This window comes from Bubalus kerabau, chromosome 7 (genome assembly GCF_029407905.1).
Source record: "Bubalus kerabau isolate K-KA32 ecotype Philippines breed swamp buffalo chromosome 7, PCC_UOA_SB_1v2, whole genome shotgun sequence".
Taxonomy (NCBI): domain Eukaryota; kingdom Metazoa; phylum Chordata; class Mammalia; order Artiodactyla; family Bovidae; genus Bubalus; species Bubalus kerabau.
In genome coordinates this window covers 118,178,703-118,202,054 of record NC_073630.1, presented here as the reverse complement: position 1 = coordinate 118,202,054, position 23,352 = coordinate 118,178,703, and the positions used below count along the sequence as shown (strand labels likewise).

The 23,352-nt window shown below is 55.5% G+C and overlaps 1 protein-coding gene across 3 annotated transcripts in view; it reads left to right on the top strand.

Annotated features, from left to right (window-relative positions):
• The window catches only part of AFAP1 (actin filament associated protein 1), a 149,391-nt gene extending 126,318 nt beyond the window's left edge, over positions 1 to 23,073 (top strand). For 2 of the 3 annotated variants that reach the window (XM_055589187.1, XM_055589188.1), the window contains 6 exons: positions 2,346 to 2,463; positions 8,321 to 8,435; positions 12,725 to 12,889; positions 14,565 to 14,755; positions 16,009 to 16,173; positions 19,677 to 23,073. In XM_055589187.1, coding sequence (XP_055445162.1) covers positions 2,346 to 2,463; positions 8,321 to 8,435; positions 12,725 to 12,889; positions 14,565 to 14,755; positions 16,009 to 16,173; positions 19,677 to 19,733 — 811 coding nt within the window. In that variant the 3' untranslated portion in view covers positions 19,734 to 23,073. Of the gene's footprint in view, positions 1 to 2,345; positions 2,464 to 5,448; positions 5,716 to 8,320; positions 8,436 to 12,724; positions 12,890 to 14,564; positions 14,756 to 16,008; positions 16,174 to 18,175 lie in introns of all 3 variants that reach the window. The other variant, XM_055589189.1, reaches the window with a different exon arrangement.
• The last annotated feature ends 279 nt before the right edge of the window (positions 23,074 to 23,352 follow it).

Sequence of the window (23,352 nt, the reverse complement as noted above, 5' to 3'; positions counted from 1 at the left end):
ACAGTCCATAGTGACTGAGCATGCACATGTATTTCTGTGTCTTACGTTTTGGGTTTAACAAGTGGCATGTGGCCTCTCGTCTCATTTTTATGTTTCTATGTGGCCAACAGTGGATTGCAGGAAGAGTGTCTGGTCAAAAGGCGAGGGACCTCGTATTTGGTCTTGGATCCCAGAGACCTAGCTGGGGGGCCCAGGTCCCCCTCCGAGAGATGACGGGCAGCCTGGCTGGTGGCCGAGGTCTCTTCCAGCTGGGACAGGACATCCTGTGTGTCTGTGGCCTCCCGTTAGGTCCTGTGGATCAGAAGTGACCTGCTGGTGTCTGCTCCTAGTGAGCGAGCTTCTGCCCCCCCCTCCCCCGTCGTGGTCCACGCTCCCTCCTGGCATCTGTGCCCAGTGGGGGCCATGCAGGGGCCGGAGCGCGGAGGCCCAGACCAGGCAGGAGACAGCCCCTGGGCAGGGCGTCTGTCTAGAGCAAGGAACAGCCCTGCAGTGCTCACAGAATTGGAGCACATCGGGCCACAGACAACCCGTGGGGCTGGGGTGGTCATCCTGTGGCCTGCCTCTCATCACCAGCCCTTCACTCCAAAATACCCTCTAATGGGGTGTTTAAACCAGAAAACGTTAAATGTGTATCTGAAAGCAAATCCAATCTGTCTTTCTTGTATTCTGTTTTTCCTATACATTGTTATTTCGTCGCTAAGTCCCGTCCGCCTCTTTTGCAACGCCATGGACTGTAGCCCGCCAGGTTCCTCTGTCCACGGGATTTCCAGAATACTGGGGTGGGTTGCCATTTCCTTCTCCAGGGGATCTCTCTGACCCAGGGCTTGAACCCATGTCTCCTGCATCTTTTCCTAAATATACGTTAAAGTATTTTAAGTACAGAACAATCATATGCATTTTTGTGTCAGGGAAAGAGTTACTTGTGAGATGGCTGTGTGCCCCGGGTGGGACTCGCTGTGCGTTCTGTGTTCTCCCAGCAGAGGGCAGCACTGCACCCGAGCCGCCGCCCGCGCTCAGGGGGTGGGTGGGAAATGCAGGTTTAACCCCAGGGCGGATCCTGTACAGCCCCTTCCTCTCATTCTCTCAGCAGCCAGGAATCCCAGGGCAGCTTTGTCTGAGAGGCAGGTCTCCCCTTCCCACTTATTGCCCACAGCTTTGCTCCTTTGCCCTGTTTTTTAAATTTACCATAGAAGTGTAAGATCCCAAGAAAAAGCAAAATTTGAAAAAACAGATTTTTTGTTTTGTTTTAAATTTCAGGCTATCTTAGGTTTTCCTGTTGGGAAAATTGGAGAATCTCCAGGGTAGTTCTTCCCTCGGCATTGAGGTTTTTCACTTGTACCACCAACAGACCGTTCACACGTTCCTTCCTTCCCTGCTTCCTTCATTCGTATTTGTTGAGCAGCCTTTATCTGCTGGCTGTCACCCCGGCACATGAGGAATAGAGCTGGTAGAGGCCGTGTCCTCCTGAAGCTGAGGTTCTAGTGGGGAAGGCGGACATCACTGTGTCACATGTCAGGGGATGATTAGTGGTAGGAAGGAGCAGGGACAGCAGAGAGGTGCAGAGGGGGAAGGGGACACACTTTACTTGGGGTGATTGGGAAAGAGGGGTCTCAGAGCTGCTGGCAGAGAGCCACTGGGAGCCTGGGGTGAAGAGCAGGGGGGGCGGGGGGCGCGGGGAGTGGGCTTGGTGCTCGGAGCCTCGCAAGTCACTAGCACGCGTGTGGGTCTCCCGAGGGCTGGGGGTGGCCGCCCTCAGGCCCCCAGAAGTTCGGGGCGGGGAGGGCGGGGGGGGGACAGACTCTCAAGGAGGGAGCAAAGCTCAAGAAAGGCTGTGGGATGGGCGCTCTAAGGCGCTTCTAGAACAAGGTCCATGAACTTGCCCTGAGAAGGGCCAGAGAGGAGATACTTCGGTTTTGCAGGCCAGATGGTCTCTGCCTTCCAGAATTACCAGGCTCATGAAAAAGGCATGTGGAGAAAAAGGAGACATAGTTTATCAGCGAAGGGTCCTGGTAAATAAAGGTGTTCCGGTCAAGCTTTATGGGCAGAAGCAGGCTGAGCCCCTGCTATAAACTGCTGAACGCCGGGTTATTTGTGGCACACCAGGCGTGTGCAGGGCCGCTTTCCGAGTCCCCGGCAGGCTCGTCCCCGGTCTCTGCTGCAGTCCCAGGCACAGATGACGTCCCATCCTGCAGGTGAGGGTCCCCCTGATGGCTGTAGAACACCCGGTCCTGCCCGGGTCCTGACGTTTCTCCACCCGCAGCCGCGGACAGAGCCCAGGCACCCGTCAGCGCCCCGGGAGGCTCGGTCATCCTCCGCAGGGTCGTAACCCGCTTCCTCTCTTTCAGCTTCATGAACCGGCGTGTTCTGTCCACTAACCCCTACGTGGGGAGCACCTCCAACGGCTACGCGCACCCCAGCGGGACGGCGCTTCACTACGATGACGTGCCCTGCATCAGCGGCTCGGTGAGTGTGGCGGGCAGAGCTGGGGGTGGGCTGTGCTGGAAGGCGGGCGCCCGCAGGTCCCTGTGACTTCCCCTCCTTTTGGCCTAAATGAGAGAGGCAGGATGAAGACCACACCCCACCTCTCTCGTGTTTGACACCCCATTTACCTTAATCCACGTGTGAACACGAGGGTCATTGGCCCCAGGAGCCGGTTTGTCATTCGCATCAATGCCGTTAGCCAAACACCATCGGAAATCTCCATCAAAAGGGAGACGTTGCCGCGGGGTAATGACCAAATCGCTGGCTTCGGACACCTTCCCGCATCCTCAGGGTAGCTGGCCTCCGAGTAGCTGGGACTCCCATCAGTGGAGAAGCCGGCCGGCCGGCCTGGCCTGCAAGGCCGTGTTCGAGTGTGGATTGAGATGAAAGGGGCTCCATATTAGGTCATGAAGGTCATGAAGGTCAGGGTGTAGGCAGGCTTGGGGATCCCGTCCCAGCTGCAGAGCCCCAAAATAGGGAGTCTGGACTGAGTCCAGGGTGGTCTGGGGTGGGCGGGACACAAGTCCTGTCCCACCCATCAGGCCCGGCCATTCGCCCCCTTGCCCCCCATCCCCACTGCACCTTCAGCTGGGGTCTCCAGGACTGGAGGGGCTCTGGTGCGTGCTGTGGCCGTAGCCGCCCGCCCTGCAGAGCGGGGGCCAGGAGCTCGGGGAAAGCCCGTGATGGCCCCACAGGAGCGGGTCCCAGGCCAGGCACTGGGCCCTTTCCCAGGAGGCCCGGCTCTTGGGGTCCACTTGCTAGTCTTGGGGGAGCCTTCCCCACCGTTGTAGACCAACCGCGTGGGACAGTCTGCTCCTCTCAGCCTCTGGCCTCAGCCCCAGATGTTTTGAGAACACGCAGCCCTGCCTCTGTCTCGCTGCCTCAAGGCCCCCTTGTGAACCTTGCCCCCAGAGGGGTTTCTCCCAGGGCGCATGGTGGGCAGAGTGGTGTAGAGAAAGCCAGGACCTCCACAGATGCTTGCCTGGGCCCCCCGTCCCCGCGCTCCAGTTAATGCCACGCAGGTTCGGGCACCCCAGGAACGAGCACAGCTCCCGCTGTCCCGGAGCTGAGAGGCTGCCGGCTCCCAGACTCCGCACCGAGGAGGCACTTGTGCCCGCGCGTCGCTAGGCAGGTGGAGTGAGTGATGGAGCATCCTGCGTTCAGGCTTCCCATTCCCTTGCCTAAGGGCTCCTTGGAGATCAGGCCTCTCTTTAGACTGTCGTGCCCTTTCCTGGGCGCAGTAACCAGGCCCTCTCTTTTGGAGGTGCCCTCACTCCTCAGTTTGACAAAGTTCATACTTTTGAGCCACGATACCTGCCGTTTTAGCCGTGTTTCAATTTCAGTGATTCTTTCCCTTCGCGTCTCCCCGAGGCCCAGGTGAACGTGCATCTCGAAAAGGAGCTTCTGACGGGCGCTCACGCACTTTTAACCTGCAGGTGCTGTGAGCTTGTTTTCCAAGTTTTCTATGTGACCTAATCCTTTGGTATTTTAGGAAGAGGATGGTCCCGTCTAGACCATCTTAATAACCTGGGACAAATATATGCTAGGTTGTCATTATGAAACACTCACATCCACGTTTATCTGCATGTATTGTTATTTTTAGATTATAGATGAGTCCCCAGCACACAAAAATAGACACACTGAAGTGACTGCAGCGGAACAAAAACATTCCTACAGTGAAATTTTAAGCCTTTTCTATTTTTATAACAAAAGGCCGTAATTGCATTCTGGCAGAAAGGAACTCTGCCAGGATATAAAAATAGACTAAAATAAGTATAGTACATGAATTAATATTTTCTCTCTCTCTCTTTTTTTTTTTAAATGCAAAGCAATTTATAAAGACCTTTAAAACTTAAACGAATCTGGCCGTGGTTGTGAGTTTGGGTTTTAATTTATACTTTAATGTCCATGTTCTAAAGTGGCTTGTAGCTATTTAAATCCTTTGTATAAAGGTTTCCACTGAAGTAGTGCCATTGTATCAATTAATAGTTTGAAGCATCCTGTTTTCTATGGTGATTGGATTTCTTTCTTGTAACAGCCTGTGATTTTGGCCATTGCGCTTTCTTCAGGCCTAACCAAGTATGGGATGCGGGGGATGTTGGCAGTCATGTGACCCACAGAGCGTACACCCGAAGCCCGCATGGCAAGCTTGGGAGGGTCCGCGGGTGGTCTGCGCCCAGCCCCTCCTGGCCTGGGGGGGCCTGAGGTGCAGATGCTTGAGGGCCGTGTAGTTACGGGCACGGCCGTTCGCTCCGGCTCTGCCTCCTACAGCTCCGCCTGAGCTCTGTGCCTTAGTCTCCCCTACTTTGTAAGATTCCTGGCAGAATTCTGTGCATTGTACATCAGTTTTACTGTGAAATAAGATAAAGTGCTTGCTGGGATCTTAAATGCACTATTGACCAGGGGATTTTTTTCAGAAACCAACGCCTGTCACCGGTAATCTGTTGTGTAAGTGACTATTGATATGTCTCCCGTCAGCAATGCTCGGGTGATGAAGGACGTATTAACACGTCTCTGATCAAGAAGTTAATACATTTTCTCAGGAGAACCAGAGCCCCTGATCTCCGGATGGACCCCAGTTCAGCATCCTTTTCCTTAAATCACTTTGTTCTTGCTTCCTGGATCAGGAGGACTTCCAAAACCCAGTTCTTTAAAGACATGTCAGTTTTGTTTTTTTATCCCCCCAACCCCACTTTAACAAACAAAACAAAACAAAAATATCATTAGCCAATAACCCTGGGAACAATTTAAGGAAAATCTTAAGTCCCCAAAGGTAGAAAGGCTCTTCTGAATCGGTTCACCTAGTCGGGGGTGTGTGTGTGTGTGTGTGTGTGTGTGTGTGTGTGTGTGTTGCTGACAACAGCGTGGGGCATGCACGCGTGTTCCGGGGTGCTTGCTAATAACATCTCTTGTGCTCTGCTTCCTGCGGCCGGGGCGCCAACTAACCACGCGCTGTGTGTGTTCCAGTGGGGCCCCGACGACGACGTTTCCGCGCCCCGCGGCCGAGGCCTGGGAGAAGAGGCGCTCTATGATAACGCCGTCCTGTACGATAACTTGCCGTCTCCGAAAATCTTTGCTCGCTACCCTCCCGCTGACAGGAAGGCTGCTAGGCCGTCTCCTGACAGGCTGTCCTGTAACCACTACAAACACCCCGCCTCCTCCGGCCTGCCCTCCTCCCCGTCTGTCACTAACACCTCTTCTGTGGGGAGGGCGTCTCTCGGGCTCAGCTCACAGGTACAGCACCCCCATTCTGTCGTCTCCTCAAGTCTCTCAGGCACGCTTCTCCTGCAGGGCCGGGCGGCGACAGAGTATCCGCCGGCTCGCCGTCACTGAGTCCCATCGGGCAGAGCGCAGTCTTCCCCTCAACTAGAGTGTGATCTGCAAATGCTCTCGGCGTCCGGCCACCCAGGGACGGGTTACAAGAGACGCAGAGCTTTAACCATCTTATGTACCAGCCCGACTAGTTCAGGGGGCTGCCCTGGGGACTCAGAGGTCAAGAATCTGCCTGCAATGCAGGAGACCTGGGTTCAGTCCCTGGGTCGGGAAGGTCCTCTTGGAGAAGGAAATGGCAACCCACTCCAAGTATTCTTGCCTGGAGAATCCCACGGACAGAGGAGCCTGGCGGGCTGCGGTCCATGGGGTCGTAAAGAGTCGGACACGACTTATTGACTAAGCAGCAACTACGAGCCCCTGGCTGCGTTGTTTGTCTTTTGCCTGCGCCCCCCTCTCTCTCCATTCAAAGTTCCCCAGGGAATTTTGTGAGTTTTGGGGATTAAAGGCAAAGTATTAAAGAGGATAGGGCAGTGGGTTTTCAGATTTCTGAGCTGCGGTTTCCTTTCCTGTGTTTTGGTTGCGTGAACTTGAGGAAGGGTGGGCTCTACTGGCAGCTGCTTTCAGGCCTTAAAGCAGGATTGACCCCAGGATTGCAGTAGGCTCCCGTCAGGAGTGTAGGAGTGTACTCCCTAAAATGGAGTAGGTAATAAGGCTCTTGGATCATCACTGAGTGGTCCGGAATCTTGACACTGAGCGACTGTCCATCCCACACCTGATATGTGTGGAACACTGTGGCGTTTCAGTGTGAACAGTAATCTTGTGTTGCATTTAAACTAAGATCCAAGCGGTGCCTGGAAGAGTGCTCTACAAACATAAAGCACAGGACCACATTTTAAACTATTTTCTTTTCCCTCCAGTGTTTGGGGTAATCTTGAGAAAATGATGAATGCCAAGTAAGATCCTAGAATTTCAGAGTGTGATAGTTTATAGTGGTTCTTCCAAACCTGCTCTTTTTATCAGTTACATAGGGAGATTTCTGTGTTTTATTTCTAACAATAGCTAGAGATGCTGATTCACTGAGTCTGAGGGCCCAGTCCAGTGTATCTTCAAACATAAGTACTTACATAGAAAGTTTTTTTATGAGTGAAAGTGATGTGAAAGTCACTCAGTTGTGTCCGACTCTTTGCCACCCCATGGACTGTACAGTCCATGGAATTCTCCAGGCCACAAGACTGGAGTGGGTAGCCTTTCCCTTCTCCAGGGGATCTTCCCAACCCTGTGATCGAACCCAGGTCTCCCGCATGGCAGGCGGATTCTTTAGCAGCTGAGCTACCAGGGAAGCCCCTGATACTTACGAGCACTTAGGTAAAAAGTCTCACAGGTCACATGCTTGACTTATTAGGTGAAGGTATTGACCTGTCTTTTTATTGGTATTGGAGTTCACTTTGGTAAAAACGATGGGACAAAATATCGTATCTTACTGTATCAGTGTCCCCTGATTAGTTTGGAATCACTTGACATGTGGTTCATTTGTGTTTCGTTTTTGTTCATGTTACTTTCAAGGGGGCAGCACGTTTGCAAGCCGCTTACCTTCAGTCTCCGTGCCCTCATTTGGCCGTTTGGTGGGCCCGCTACCCTTAACACACACCTGCCGTCCGGGCTCTCGGTGTGGGCGCTGTGTCGTTTAAGCTTTTTAGGAGCCCTGTGGGTGGCATCCGTGTCTTTACGTTTTCAAATGAGCACGCAGGCTCAGAATGCGTTCATGAAGCGCTCAACACCTCCTAAATGATGGAGTGGGAATTCGAAGCCCCGCCCCGGCCCCCCGCAAACCCAGGCCCCCAGCAGTAAGAAACGTGCGTATGGAGGCGCCTGGGCAGACGTGTGCTGTCAGCCTGACCGTCTAACTAGATCCATGGCCCAGCTAAGGTGCGCACACATCCCTTGAGCAGAATGCAGGGTTGGCCTGCACCCATCAAAGAAGTAGGGATACATTGAATTATTCTAAAATCCTGTAGTGAGTTAAAATGCAATTCATACTGTTCCTGTATTTAGCTTCTTCTGCTTCCTTCCTCAGACCCCATGAGCGAATCAAACGGTAGTTATTTATCCAGTTAGGACATCAGTATAAAGCCCTGGGAGCTGAAGACTTAAGTGCACATGGTCTGCTGCTTCCCCAAAGACCATTCCTCCACAGTAAAAGCTGCTTATCCTTGGAAGCAGACTGTCGGTAACCTCAGCCCAGTGCCCTCAGAAACCCACAGTCTGTGCCAGTGTCTTGATCGGCGTACGCCACCTCCCGGTAGAAATGGGTAACTTTGGCGCACTCCAACTGAGGACATCCTAGGGTTCCCTGTTTGCTCCGAACCTCGGTGCTAGAACCTTCTTAGCCGCTCCAGGAAGTTCACAGCCGTCCAATGTTGGGAAGCCAGACCGGTGTCTACTAAACACCTGCACTTTTTTTCTGTCTGTGCTACATTCAAAAGAGTCAGAGACTGAAACAGTTGACTGCAAAAAACCCCAGAAGTGTTCGCTTGCTTTTCATTCTCCCACATGTTTATTTCCACAGTCGAAGGGTAAGAAGCCCCCCGTGGCCTCCAATGGCGTCATGGGCAAAGGCAAGGCTCCGAGCGGGCAACAGAAAAAGGCTGACTCGGCGGCTGGCGTGAAGCGGACACCTTCGAGTAAGTCGACCCTTCCGTCTCCCATGTTCTGGCTTTGGGTGCAGCATGCAGAGCTGGGGCTGCGTGGCTGTCTCCCTTCCCACCTGGGAAGGTGGAGAGTGCCAGGTCTTGCGGGGGGCGGGGTGGGCAATTGGAGAGAGAGATCCGTTCACACCCAGATCCTTCCTTGTCTGCTGGGTTGCAGAATGGCCGTGACTTTTAACCTGGCTCTTAGGCTGCTGCATACACAAGCAGACAGAGCTGGTTCAGCTGTAGACTTGCTTCTGGGTTCGGAAGGTGGTGCTGCTGTGAGGGGTCCTGGTCAGTGGGTCAGACTCCTCCGTCGGTGTCCCCAGTCTACCGGGTGAGCCGCTTGGGTTGAGTCTCAAGCTGTCTGAGCTCAGTCTCTGTGTGTGGGAGGCATAGAAACGGTCAGCCGGGGCCTCTGGCTGAAACCAGAGGGTAGCGTGTGTCCCTCAGACCGCAGGAGCCTTTCAGGGTCTGTAAGGCGTCCTGCTCCCCCCACCCCACTGTGCTCTCTCTCCTGCCGTGTCGTCCCCCCGGCCCCACCCTGGATCGGGGCGGTGGCATCGTCCACCCCACTGTGCGAGTGTAGACGCAGGTTCAGGGAGTTGATGAGGCTCCCCGAGGTCTCCCCGAACCCGTGCATGGACCGGGTTTCCAGGCTGCAGATCCGGCAGGGGCTGGACTGAGCAGAGGAGCCCGCCTGCGCCCAGCATCCTTCGTGATCCACAGACGCGTGCCTCCAGGGCCTTGGTCGGCGTACGCATTTGTATTTGCTTCAGACCTGGCTGTGTTGGATCACTCTTCATCCAGCCAAGTCGGGCAGGGGCTGCAGACGGAAGACCAGGCGGTGGGCGCCCGGGGTTCTGTCCCTGAGGGTCCCGCAGGCAGACACTGCTCCAGATAGGCCTCAGCACGGGCTCTCAGCAGGCCCTGGAGTGCCTCGCTGAATGTGGGCCTGTTGGGGAAGTTTCCCTGGGAGGAACGTGGGAGTTAAGAGCTCAGTCTGACATGGCCACCTGGGAAGCCGGGCTGACACGTTCTGAGCTGGGCTCGGCGTAGCTCCCTCAAGGTAGTAGCCCCAACTCCACGTGACTCGGCACCTGGCTGCTGACCACGCTGAGTGCCGGGGGCTTGATTTCAGACTCAGCACGCGGCAGGTGAGACGGGGCTTCGTGCTTGGCTTCGGGTGTGCACGGGCCCACTGTCATTGCGGGGGGCTCGCAGCGCCTGCCCTGGGGAAGCTCGGGCCTCCCGTACGTCAGCTCCCCGGCTCTGCCCTTCTCCTCAGACACGGTCTCACTCCCCCGCTGGGCCTCCTCATCGTCACTTGTTTAAAGTGCTCTTTCTGACCTCGTTTTCCGGGCAGATCTTATTTCCCTCACGCAGTCAGGTGTTCTTACAGTGTCTTAGGCCCTCCTGGGGAGGGGCAGGTGGGGACAGAGTAGCATATCTGCAGTCCCCTGTGCTGCAGGGCCTGGGCGCAGGAAATGTGCCTCCTCCATCTCTCAGCACCCGCTCCTGTTCTGTTTCCCAATCGCTCTCCTTATTTCACGAGGCCTTCGGTAGGGAATCCTTGCTACCTTTGGTGACATCCAGTGATGAAAAAAGAGAAATTGCAGTCTGTTTTTGCCACGTCAGCCTGTTGCATTGCATCCCGGATGGCATTTATTTCACGGGGACCAAATGATGCGGGAGGCAGTAGGCGACTGTACACAGCTTTGTCAGGAAACAGCTTAGATCGGAAACGAGCCGGCTGAGTTTGGACTGCGCTCTATTTGTAGAATATGCGGTATCCACGCTCCCGAGAGCAGTGCTTTTCTTTCAAGCCTTTTTAAGATTTTTCTTTTTGATGTGGGCCATTTTAAAAGTCTATATTGAGTGTCTTACAATATTGCTTCTGTTTTATGTTGCGGTTTTCTGATCCTGAGACGCGTGGGATCTTTGCTCCCCAAACAGGGATTGAAGGGCCCCCCTACATTGGAAGGCGATGCCTTAAGCCCTGGACCACCAGGGGAGCCCCTTGCGTTTCAGGTTGTTGACTTGGTCATTCTCACGCTGTGATCCTTTTAATATCATCCTCTGGGGCAGGGAGGGGGGCGTTGGTGTGGGTTTTTAGTGAGGGGAAGATTGAGCCCAGATTGATGGCTGTGTACCTGCTTCCGTAATGCAGTTTCATGCGGGCACCATGGTTTGCCTTGCAAGAGCTGGTGAATGCTGGGTTTAGGAGCGGCACTAGAAGTGGCTGGAAAGGGCTCACCGTTGCCTGGGAGGGTGGACAGGGCTCTGGGGACTCCGATATCGCTGACCGGGATGAGAGCTGCCGGGGAGCATCCACCACCGCCCGGGCATCACGTGGTCCTGTCAGAGGGTGGAGTTTAGTAGGCATTGATTGTGTTGGTTTTTTTTTAACGCACAAGGTAGGCTTTAGCACTTCTGCTTTATGGGGGGTGAAGCTGAGGCTCCGGGAGACTAATTGCTGGCCCACAGTCATCACCTCTTCCCTCGTCCACTGCCTTCATTATTGAGCATGACACCCCTTTCCTCCCCCACGGCTTCTCCCCAGAAGTCATTTCCAGTTTAGTAACAGTGTCAGACATGCAAGTAAACCACTGTGGTGTCTCGTGGGACGTGAGTGCCCAAGGGCGGGGGTGCGGGGGCCCTGAGTTGTCAGGTGTGAGCGGTTAGCTTCAGGGGCATCGGAAGACCCTGGGAGCTACAGAATTGTTCCATCGCTCGGTCATGTTCCAGTCTGCGACCCCATGGACTGCAGCACGCCAGGCTTCCCTGTCCTTCACTGTCTCCCGGGGCCTGCTCAAAGTCATGTCCTTTGAGTCGGTGATGCCATCCAACCATCTCATCCTCTGTTGTCCCCTTCTCCTCCCACCTTCAATCTTTCCCAGCATCAGGGTCTTTTCCAATGAGTCAGCTCTTCACATCAAGTAGCCAAAGTATTGGAGTTTCAGCTTCAGCATCAGTCCTTCCAATGAGTATTCAGGACTGATCTCCTTTAGGATGGACTGGTTGGATCTCCTTGCTGTCCAAGGGACTCTCGAGAGTCTTCTCACAGAACTGTGAGCCCTGACTATTCTGGTAAGGCAGCGTAATTAGGGGAGACGAGCACAGGCGCAGGGCCTAACGTGATACTAGCTGGTGTGAGGTTGGCCAAGCCTCTCAATTGTCCTTAAGGCTAGTTTCCTCTCTGCTCAGTTTTCCGCTCTGTGTTTAATGAGCATTTATTTACCTAGTGCTCATTCTGTGCTTGCTCAGAGTTCTGATGAGTGTTAATTTACCCCTCAAAACAACCCTGTGAGGGCGTCCCTGGTGGCTCAGCGGTGAAGAATCCACCTTACAAGGCAGGAGACACAGGAGACTCCGATTCCATCCCTGGGTCGGGAAGATCCCGGGAGGAGGAAATGGCACCCCACTCCAGTATTCTTGTCTGGAGATTCCCATGGACGCAGGGAGCCTGGTGGGCTACGGTCCACGGGGTCACAGAGTCAGACACGACTGAACGACTACAAACAGCCACCACCCTGTGAACTGCCCCTCTCGCTCCCCCCGTCGCACAGGTGAGGAAACGGGCGCAGAGCGAGGCAGTGCCTTGTGGAGCCACACAGCACGGGCGGCAAGTTGGGAGCCCCTCCCAGGCCGTCGGGCTCCAGACGCGGCTCTGCGTGCCCCTTCCCTCTCTCACGAGTCCACGTGCCAGCAGATCCCTGTTGTGCGCTCTGTGCACGCAGGGCGGCCCTGCCACTCCTGCAGGGGCACAGGTGCCGGCAGAGCCGGTAGAAGCGCCAGCAGCGCCGTAGTCAGGCTCAGACGTGACGCTGAGAGCGCTGCGGGCACCGGGAGATTATTTCTGGCGCCGAGAGACCCCTCTTCTCAGATGGCAGAACGTTTGGTTCACTCTCGACCTTACTGAAGAGTATACGTGGCATCCTGTCTCAATGGGAGGAGTTAAAGAAATTTCCTAATATCCTTTTCTTTTTTTTTGCCTTTTCGTACTGTCCCTGGGGTCGCAAAGAGTCGGACATGACTGAGTGATTTTGAACCGAACATCCTGTTTTCATCTTTGAAATTCGTTTCAAAGAATATCGGATCATCGGAACCAGTCACTTTTCTGTTTGGTTCAAACCCGTCCTATTCTTTTTTCTCGTTAGATTAGCAAAATGACTCGCTTTGAGTTTATTTTATGGAGCTGGTGGACTAAACGGGCTTTATGAATTGGCCCGTCATCTGCTTGGTTAAACCTAATTTCCTACCGACGCTTTCTTGTTTGAAAGATGCCGACCAGTACAAATATGGCAAGAACCGGGTGGAAGCAGATGCCAAGCGGCTGCAGGCCAAAGAGGAGGAGCTGCTGAAGAGGCGGGAGGGCCTGCGAGACAGGCTGGCCCAGCTGCGCAAGGAGAGGAAGGGGCTGAGGGCGGCCATCGAAGTGAACACCGGTACGCGGGGCCCCTTCTGCAGGGCCAGCGCCTCCACACAGGGTCTGCCCCTCACCAGGCTCTCGTCCTTCCACGCGGTGCTTCTCGCAGTTCGGAAGCCTTGCTGGAAGCCCGGGGCGGGGGCCACGGTGTGGAGTAAGGACCAGGCAGGACGGGGCCCCCTGGCTGGGGCCCGGGTGGGTGCCGGGAGCTGTCCCAGCCTCGGGTGCTGACGGTCGGGTTGTCGGGGGCATGAGCCCCAGGGCTCCAGAGCTCTGGTCCCTGGCTGTGACGGCTGTCTCAGCAGGAGGACACGTCGTCCACAGAAGCCCAGGTGGGAGGCCCCCTGTGGGGCTGGAAGGGGCCCCCTGTTCCCTGCAGAGGGACCAGCGAGCGCGGGGAGGTGGCGCACTTGCGGATGGTATCTGGGAAGAGCCCAGGGGGACGGGAGCAACCCCGGGGGGTCAGGGAGGAGGAGGACACCCCTGTGTGGACTGCAGCCCGTCTGTCTCTAGGTCAGGCCTGTTGTCAGGCCTCCTGTAGGTCAGGCCTCCTCCCCGGGGGAGCTGGGCGAGCAGTGCCTGGCTCTGGGGTGGGTGCTGCAAAAACGTCTGTCCTCTCCGCTCAGGGCTGAGTCTGATCCTGGGGCGAGGATGACGCTGTCAGCTGTGATCCTTTGGCCTCGGGTCAGGGGTAGGGGTGAGGAGGAGGGACGCAGAGACCAGGGTGGTTTGGAGGGGAAGCTCCTGCTCTCCATCGGCGTCTGCGCTGGAGGAGCTGGCGGACGTGCAGCAGTTAGTAGGCAGCTCCAGCCATCCCTGACTTTGTGCCTAGGTGATTTTTTTAAGCAGGAAAGCGCTTTCAGAGCTTAAAGGATGGGAGGCCGGTGTGTGCCGGTCTGAGACAGCCTGTAGGAGGGGCAGGAGGGTGAGATGCACCCCCCTCAACCCTGGGACAGGGAAAGGGATCAGAGGCTCAGGCAGAGACCTGAACGGGAGCCCCCAGGTCAGCAGGACGGGAGGAGAGTCCTTCGCTCCGTGTTTCCAGTTTGCAGGTTAGTGAAGGTGCGGACAGATTAGACCAGCTTCGGGCCTGGGAGAAGAGAGCCTTCATGTGCTGCCAGGCGCCAGGCTGGGGCCTGCCCATCAGTTGGTCAATCCTTGGAGTCAGTTTCCTCATCTGTGCAATGGGCGCATTATCTGCCCTCCCATGTCACCACGACACATTTCAAATAAGATAAATACAGCGAATGTGCCGTATTCCATGGGGATGTGAGCTGTATTATATTTTGAGCACAGGGGCAAATAAGATGACTCGAGTAGAAAAAAATGAGAACAGAAAAATATTCAGACGTTTCAAGTCAGTGACACCTTTGGGAGCCACCTAGTCCAAATTCCTCAGTTTAAAATGAGGGTATTGAGGTCCAGGCCCCAAATTCCTGCCATTTGTGAGCATCAAGGTCTTCTACTTCCCAGTCCATATTCTCCCAGCTGCATGAAGGGGGGCGTTTGGGAAGGGACCCTGTTCCTTTCAGGAACTGCTGGATTGGAGTTTGGTGGGAAAGACTCTAGTTGGGTGGGGAGCAAGAACCCCAGGATTGGGCCGAGCGCCTCGCAGGGGGTCCCGAACGTCCGTCCTCGGATGCTTGGAAGTATTTGCCTTCAGCTGGAGCAGTAGTGTTCCTCTGGGATTCCAGGCAGGAAGACCCAGGTGGTCCTGGAAGAGAAGCTGAAGAAGCTGGAGGAGGAGTGTAAGCAGAAGGAGACGGAGCGCGTCAACCTGGAGCTGGAGCTGACGGAGGTCAAGGAGAGCCTCAAGAAGGCGCTGGCCGGCGGCATCACCCTGGGGCTGGCCATCGAGCCCCGCTCAGGGACGTCCAGCCCACAGGTACAGTCCACCCGCTCCCCGGGAGAGGGGCCGGGCATGCTCTCCCAGGTTGCGACTCATCCCTGTGCCCCAGCGTCAGCTTCGCCAAGACACAGCTCACGTGCCCGCCCGAAACAGGTTCCTTGGCTGTGTTTCAAGGTCACGGACCCTGAATTTTTTCTTCTCTGTCTCACTGAACTTTTTTTCAAAGGTGGTGGAAACCCCAAGTTGTTTTCTTCCCTTTGGCAACATCTGAGTACAATATTGGGTTGGTCAGGTTTTTTCTGTGTGACGTCATGTCTCTGGGTGCCGATCGCTGCTCTCGGTGTTTGGGGTGACCCCACGTTCTGGGGTCCTCCCTTCCTCTCGAGGGTCTCCCACTCAGCCCCCTCTTGTCAGCTCTCCTTCCCTGTGCCCTACCTCGGGTCTGCTCCTCTCTCTGGAGGGCCCCTCCTGGGACCCCAGAGCTGCCATCTGCCCGCGTGCGGCTCTCTGCCTTGTCCCCACCCTGACCACAGCCTGGGAACAGTGGCTGCCATGAGGCGCACCTGTCCTGGGGGAGGGCACGGGCTGCCTCCCTCAGAGCCCAGCTCGGCTTCCCAGGGGGTGGACGGAGCGGCTCCCTCCTCCCCACCCCACCCCTCAGCCAGAGTGGCCTTTGAAGGCATTTCCAAGTGAAGGAAAACGTGGGGAAAGCTGGCTGCAGCCCCTGGAGGGGGGGGTTCTCAGCGACCCCTGGGAATGGTCACTGAAGCACTGTCCTCCTAAAATGACGTTCTATGCGATCTAACTAGTGTTCTACATCCCACGTTACGCAGCGAGCACAGGGCGGTCAGTCCTTGAGACCTCGTTTGGGGAAGGACAGCAAATTACAGGAGCAGCTTGCGATCTCACTGGGGACCAGGTGACCTCAGGTTCGCTCCGCTGCATCTCAGGACTTGCTCTGACCTGTGGAGACCGTGCTGTAAGCGGTCAGGCATCCTCCAGATTGGACTGTGGCCACTACCGGGAGGGGCACCCCGTGGCTTCAGCATCAGCCCTTCCAGTACATGTCCAGGGTTGGTTTCCTTTAGGATTGACTGCACGGAGCTCCTTGCGGTCCCAAGAGGCTCTCCAGAGTCCTCTCCAGCACCACCACACAAGAGCATCAGTTCTTCGCTTGTCATTTTTGCCTATTTCCCAAGCCCGTTTTCTGCATCAAACATTTCCCTCATGGAAAATACTGTGGACCTGGAACCCGCACCTCACCTAGCGCCTCCTCTTTCTGTTAACAGTCTCCGGTTTTCAGGCATCGGACTCTGGAGAACTCGCCCATGTCCAGCTGTGAGACCAGCGACGCAGAGGGCCCAGTGCCTGTGAACAGTGCGGCCGTCCTGAAGAAGAGCCGGCCGGCCCCCGGCAACTCGCCCTGCCGGGGCCATGTGCTGCGGAAGGCCAAGGTGAGCGCCCACCCCGCCCGCTGGGGGAGCGGCAGTGCTGAAGGGGAGCAGGTATCCTGGGGGGCGGCGACCCCAGCGCCGATGCAGGCAGGAGGGGTGGGGGCACTTCAGCGCTGAGTTTGTTGGGGATGGTGGGGGCTGAGGAGCTAAGCATGGTCTCCTCATCCGGTTCTACAGCTTCTGTATATTAGATACTGTTCCACAAGTATCTTCCCAGTTCTTTTCTAAAGTCAGACCCTCCTTCAGGAAGCCGTCCTTTCAGAGTCAGGAACGGCCAAGACCTGGTCTCTAGGCCCACGCCATCTGTTGTCAGGAAAGTCTGCAGCTCTGGTTCTGCCTCCTGGCTTCTTCTGACTTGTATCTTCATTGATGAAGCAGAGATTGGCCAGGTGACCAACGGGATCCTTAAAACAAAAAAAAAAAGTCCAGGTGTGCTCTTCTCCAACCCCTCCCCGGCCTCCCCACCCTCACCCCATAAACCTCTGCCCGAGGGGCCATCCTGTCGTGCCTTTCAGCTGTTCGCTGGCACTGCCCACTGAAAAGTTTTGATGCCAAACTTAAAATCTCAGAAAATTAAACAACAAAAAAACTATAGATTATCAAAGTACACAGTCCTGGATGGTGTAGCTGACAGTGTGTGCTGTGGAAGCATCCTGCTTGGTCCAGTCACCCTGCTTCATCCGGACGAGTTTCATCTGTCCCGACGAACGTGGAGGCCGGCCGCCCTCCCCTCTCTCCCTGGGACCCTCTCCGAGCTGCTGTCACCTTTGTTCTCTGGCGGTTTTGGAGCCCAGGGCAGATCGGCTGGGAGATACTGTTTTCTGGAAAGTGGGTCTGGTGTTTGATGAGAGCCGGAGTTTTGAGCACCGGCCGCTCGCTGCTGCGTTCACGGGCGGGTCCGTGACGGTGGCGGTTATAAACAGCATCTGCGCTGTCTGCCTTCATAGCACACGCGTTCGACCGAGCCTGTGTGTGTTGGTAAATTTGGGGAAAAGAACGATTGTGTGCCATTGGTTACTTTGCTTCAGTTCAGTTCAATCGCTCAGTTGTGTCCAACTCTGCAACCCCATGGACTGCAGCATGCCAGGCTTCCCTGTCCATCACCAACTCCCAGAGCTTACTCAAACTCACATCCATCAAGTCGGTGATGCCATCCAGCCATCTCCTCCTGTCCCCTTCTCCTCCTGCCTTCCATCTTTCCTTGGCATCTGTTAAGTATCCTTAGTTTGCAGAGGAATATGTTTTGCCTGAGAGATATTTAGAATCGAGCTGTCCCATAAAGTCCCCCTAATTATTTGCAGAAGGGAAATGCGATAAAAATATTCCCTTTTTTTTCTTTACTGTCAAAGAAACCAGTGTATTACGGTTCTGTAGCTGCAGCCTCTGGAAGGCTCCGTCTCGCGGGCCTGCCCTCGCCATGCAGTTGCCCGTGCTCTGCGCGTCCCCCTCACAATAAACGTAACCTGTGTGGTTTTGGCTGCAGCAGACGCACAGCTGGCCACTCAGACCAGCCCAGGGCCTCCCTGACGGAATGGGGTTGAGCGGGGTTTTCCCGAGACTCCCGAGCATAGTGACTGGGGAGCTGTGGCTGGGGGAAAGGGGTGGTGGCCCGGCCCGGCCGCTGGGAGCGTCCGTCCACCTGTGAGTGCATCGCACGTGTGGTCTCTGCTCCCACCGTGGCCTTTCTTTCTGGGACTCCTCTGACTCATCCTGGGTTCTCATCGAGAATTGTCATCCCAGGCAGTGTTCCTAGGGTAATGCCCGACTCCCGAAGAGGGCTGCTCTGAGTGTGAGAGGGTGTGCCCACGAAGGCTGGGGAGTGGCAGGTCGCCCGTCACGGGGTTTCCCAGTGTGAGGAGGGCTGACGGGCCCCGACGTCCAGCTCTGGGCAGCCGCATCCTCCCCGTCTGGGCATCAGCGCATGCGGGAGGTGGCCTGGCCTGCCCCGGCCCCAGGCGTGCCCTGTGGACCTGTACATACCCCCTGTCCCCTCACTTGGCAGGAATGGGAGCTGAAGAACGGGACATAGAGCCGGAGGATGCCCGGTTCTCGCAGCGTTGAGTGGCCGCCCTGCGACTGCGCTCCGGTGCCAGGACCCGGGCCCACCGCGCATATCCTCTCTACTGTATAATGGTTCCCTGTAAAGAGATTTACTTGTAACTCTTTGGCTTCCAACTTCATTTGTGAAAAGACGGCAAGGGGTGGAAGGTGGGGAGCCTCCCCCTCCGGCAGATGAAGAAGCCACAGCTTCCAGCCCAGGTAGACGGCGGCTTCCACCCGTCCCCGCCCCTCCAGACCGAAGACCCGCAGGGACCTCGACGCAGACACGCTCTGCACGCTGGGCGCAGCGTGGGCCTCCGGCTGCCTGCTGCTCGGCCAGGCACCCTGGGGACACCCCAGCCACCCCCCCATTGCCCCCTGAGTCTCACAAGCGCCTCCCCCACACCTGGTAAAGTCACCACCGAGCTATGCTGTGAAGCAGTTTCTATCTGTTTTTACGAACATTTTACGAACAGATGATTTTGTCACCAGGACACTCTCCTTTAGGCCTTAAGGAAACGTCCTCTCTGTGTCCTGGGTTGCACCTAGCGCCCAGGGCTTGCCAGAGCTTCTGGGCCATGTTTTGTTAATGGTCTGTTCCGCTTTGCAAGGGCGGCAGAGGGTCTTGGTGCTTCACGTTGTGTGTGTCCTTTCCTGCTTTTTCCAGCATCCACGCCCCATCGACCCCCTCAGAGCCGGCGTGTGGTCTCAGAGCCCTGGGTGGCCTCAGGCTGACAGTCACACTCGTTCCCCAGGGGCCTGGCTTCCAGGCAGGGCCTCTTGCAGCATCCCTGTCTGCCTCCTGTGGGATGCTTCTGGAGCCTGAGACGTGACGGGGACAGGCCTGTCCACAGGTGGAGGTCATCTGGGTCTGAGGACCAGGCCAGCCCTCCCATCTGCAGACGGACCTCTCAGGAATACTCCTTGTGGGAAGCGTGGCCACTGCCCAGGACAGCCTTAGTCACCCTGGAGCCCCCTGCACGCTGACCGAAGGACCAGTCACATGCGTGCACGGGCTCTCTGCCCCCCGCCGCCGGAGCGGGCCTGGCGTCCGCTGCCCCACGGGTGTTTGTCGTCAGATACAGGAGCGGTAAGCGAGCAGGCAGCGTCCTGTGACCACGTCCTGGTGCTCACATTTTCTGCAGGCCACACGGTCAAGGTTGCTGTCGCCAGCAGGGTCAGAGTGGCCCCCGAGGCTGGCACGGGCCCTGGCTGGCTTTACCGACTAGAGCAGGGCAATGGTCTTGGTGCCTAGGAATTTCACAGCAGAACCGGAAGCTGTTTACCTGGACCATGTGAAGTCACTCAGTCGTGTTTGACTCTTTGCGATCTCATGGACTGTAACCTACCAGGCTCCTCTATCCATGGGATTTTATAGGCAAGAGTACTGGAGTGGGTTGTCATTACCTTCTCCAGGGGATCTTCCCGACCCAGGGATCGAACCCAGGTCTCTCGCCTTGCAGGCAGACTCTTCACCATCCGAGCCATCAGGGAAGCCTGTTTCCCCGGAGTCCACCTGAAAAGCCTGGATTTCTCGCAAAGCCGGCTGTCTGGTCTGCAAGCTGCTGCCTGGCGCCCAACGCTCAGGTTCATCCTTCGTAGTTGATACAGCAGGTGGGGCGCGTCTCACCCGCACCTGTGACCCCGCCCCCGGAAAGCCAGGTGGGAAGCGAGGAGCCCATCTCCCCAGTGCTGCCACCCCCCCGGCTCTCCCGTCCATGCAGGAGGCGGGACCACATGGCATCATATGAAGCTGAGCTTCCATAAACTGTGAGCTGCTGTAGATTCTCACTGCCTTGCGGTCAAATGAACGTTCTCTGTCGTGGCTCTCCGGCTCCTCTGATTGGTAGCCAACTTTGTCCAAGATGGTGGTCAGACTTCAACTGTTACTGAGAAGGGAAAAGGTGATCTTATCCTGGTGCAGGTGGGCAGAGTCAACCAGCAGTGGGCCGGCTGGCAGCGGTCACCGCAACCATCTCTGTGGGTCGCACCTGAGGACAGCGGTTGATACCAGAGGCAGGATTTGGGCCCTGGTATTTAGACTCCCGGTTATGTATTTCCTGCCTAAAAAACCCACGTTTTTAAATTCACTTTCACAACCATAAGCCTTTTAAAGAGAATGGAGGATTCAACCCTGTCTTGTTCCCCGAAGCCACGTAAAACGGGCCCCGTGGGGGTCAAGGCTGCCGGCGTCGGGCTGTGTGATGTCGTGTGTGTCCCTCGACATCTTAGATTCGATCAGAAAGTTAAGGCATTTGCTTCAAAATAAGTTATTTATTTGTATATGTTCAGTAAGTATAGGTTTTAATTTATATCTGTACATATTAGACACACCGTGGACATCCTGTCAGAATCCTGGCAGCGACAGCGATCTCTGTAGCCCACCCGAAACGTGCCCCAGGGGGCTGCCCCCTCGCCCCGGGGGAGACCAGGAGGCAGTGGTGACCGAGCCAGCCTCGGGGGACAGGCAGCCGGCCTGGACCCTTGCTCTGGGGTGCAGGCCCCCATCCCCTGGGAGAAGCGGATCCTTGGGCCATGTCCCCATCCCTCCAACAGACAGTCATGGTCACAGAGTGCTCGACAAATAGGATCCTGACCGAAATGAGATGAACGTGGTGGCCGGACCAGAGCCCTGGTGTGAGACGGTCCCCTCCCTGGGGTCTCAAGGTCCTTCCCTTAGGGTGGGGCGACCATCAGCCTCTCAGGCTTCTGTTCCTGGCTGTGTTTTGGCAAGGGTTCATCAACCTTGAAAATCCTTTCATTTTCACGTTTTTATGAAGTGAAGTGAAAGTCGCTCAGTCGTGTCCGCCTGTTTGCGACCCCATGGACTATACAGTCCATGGGATTCTCCAGGCCAGAATACTGGAGTCGGGTAGCCTCTCCCTTTTCCAGGGGATCTTCTCAACCCAGGGATGGAACCCAGGTCTCCTGCATTGCAGGCGGATTCTTTACCAGCTGAGCCACCAGGGAAGCCCAAGGATACTGGGGTGGGCAGCCTATACTACATTTCTATAGAGTTTTCATTCATTCACCAACCTCTTGCACAGACATAGAGGGCACGCCACGTCACCCTCGACGTGGGCTCAGGAGGTGGAGAGGGCCGCTCCTCCCAGGCACTGAGGGTCGAGCAGGGCCAGTCTGTGGGTCTGAGGAGCCAGCGGTGGCCCTGCCTCCCGACAGCCGTCTGCGGGAGCCTGGCGGGCGGGGCACCCGCACACGCATCTCCCCAGGCCCTCCTCCCGGGGACCGTGGAGAACCAGTCATGGCCCCTCGGTTCGCACACCTTGGCTTTGTCCAGCTGGACCGTCCCCTTGTCCATCTCCCCGGTCCCTGAGCTAGTTTGGGGTGTTTTCGTGAAAACCCAGATGACTCTGATGGGCTGGAGACATGCCAACTCGAAAAAATCTGTCACAGAAAGTGAAAGGCGTGTGTCCTGGCCCTGGAGGCCGGCCCCCCAGCGAGGGGTTTCAGGCTCCTGTTCACTGAGACAGACTGCTGGGCTTGTGTTTCCCAGGGGAGGGCGCAGGGCCGAAGCTGGGCTGGGCCCGAGGGTTGTGGGCAGAATGCTGTTGTCTGCGGCCCCAGCCTTTCTTTCCCGAAGAGTACGTGTCAGCACCCTGTTTGGAAGGAAATGTAAAGTTTGCCCACGGGCAGCCTTCTCTGATTATTCACCAGCATCTGTCCTGGGACTGGAGCCTTTGCAGCCTGGCCCAGGGACAGGCACTCGGGCAGGGCCTCCCCAACATGTCTGTACCCCAGCCCGGCCGCTCCGCCCAGCGACAGCTCCTCCAGGAGCCAGCAGGACGCCCGGGCGCCTCCACCTCCGCTCAGCAACACTTCAGTATTAAACTCTTGCCTTTCTCTCCTCCCCCCCCCCCCCAAATTAAGGTTTTTTAATGCAAAAATAGTAATTTCAGACCATGGCCCAGTTTTAAAGAGGGTATTTTGTTGTTCTTGTTGTCCTTACTGTCTTCTTTTTATCCCCACGATGGACTGGGTTGATACTGTGAAATAAACTAGAAATAAATTAACATTTTCATTCCCCCACCCACACACACACATACACATACTACACACAGCTCAGCATCCCAAAAAAAGAAGCAGCCTCCTGGTGGGCCCCAAGCTGTAGCAGGACTGCCTGTCCTGTGTCCTTGGTGAAGACGAGAGAGCTCATGCGCAGGGAATGTTGGCCTCACGTGCACCCCATCTTTTGTGAAATAATCCAGTTATGTCCTTCCAGATAAACCCAGCTTGGCAGCAGACAAGCATCACCAGGTATTTCTATTCATTGCCATGGAAGAAACTTTCCAGATAGAATCATCAGATCATATTTCTTAGGGACCAGAGGTGTTTTTAATAAGATAATCTTTGATTTTTTTTTTTCTAAAAAGAAAGGAAACACTAACTTTAAACTTTAACATCAACTTTTAAATTATGCGTGTTCAGCGTTAATTGACCATGGCTGTGAGTTGTAAGATGTTTTCATATTAAGAATGTAATTATTTCCTTATTGTATTTTTTAAAAGCTAAAGTCATATTTAAAATTCTCTTTGAAACAGGCAAGAAACGGGAAAGGTTTTTTTTAATTAAATATGTTGGCAATGTCCATTTTAAATAACTGTAAATATATTTTCACTGTTTCACCATGTATTTAATTCATAAAGTAAAAAAAAAATTTATCAGAAGAGACTCACATTGGAAATACTCATTTTCAGTCCATTTGCCCGATTTTGTAATAGCTTCACTTGACTTTTCTGCTTTGCTATGGATTTTCTACAGTTTTACACGGTGTAGCCCGCAGACTGGCGCCCTCGGGCGTGCCATCTTTGTGTATGCTAATAAACTCGACTCTCCCAATCCAGCCTCCGTGTCTTGACTGACTTGGTTAGTGGGCGGACGGGAAGGACTGTCCAGTGGATGGAGTTTTACCAACAAGGCATTTTGCTTTCCGGGGCTTCCCTGGTGGCTCGGATGGTAAAGAAAGTGCCTGCAATGCAGGAGACCCAGGTTTGATCCCTGGGTCGGGAAGATCCCCTGAAGAAGGAAATGGAAACCCACTCCAGTATTCTTGCCTGGAGAATCCCCATGGACAGAGGAGCCTGGTGGGCTACAGTTCATGGGGTTGTGAAGACTTGGACA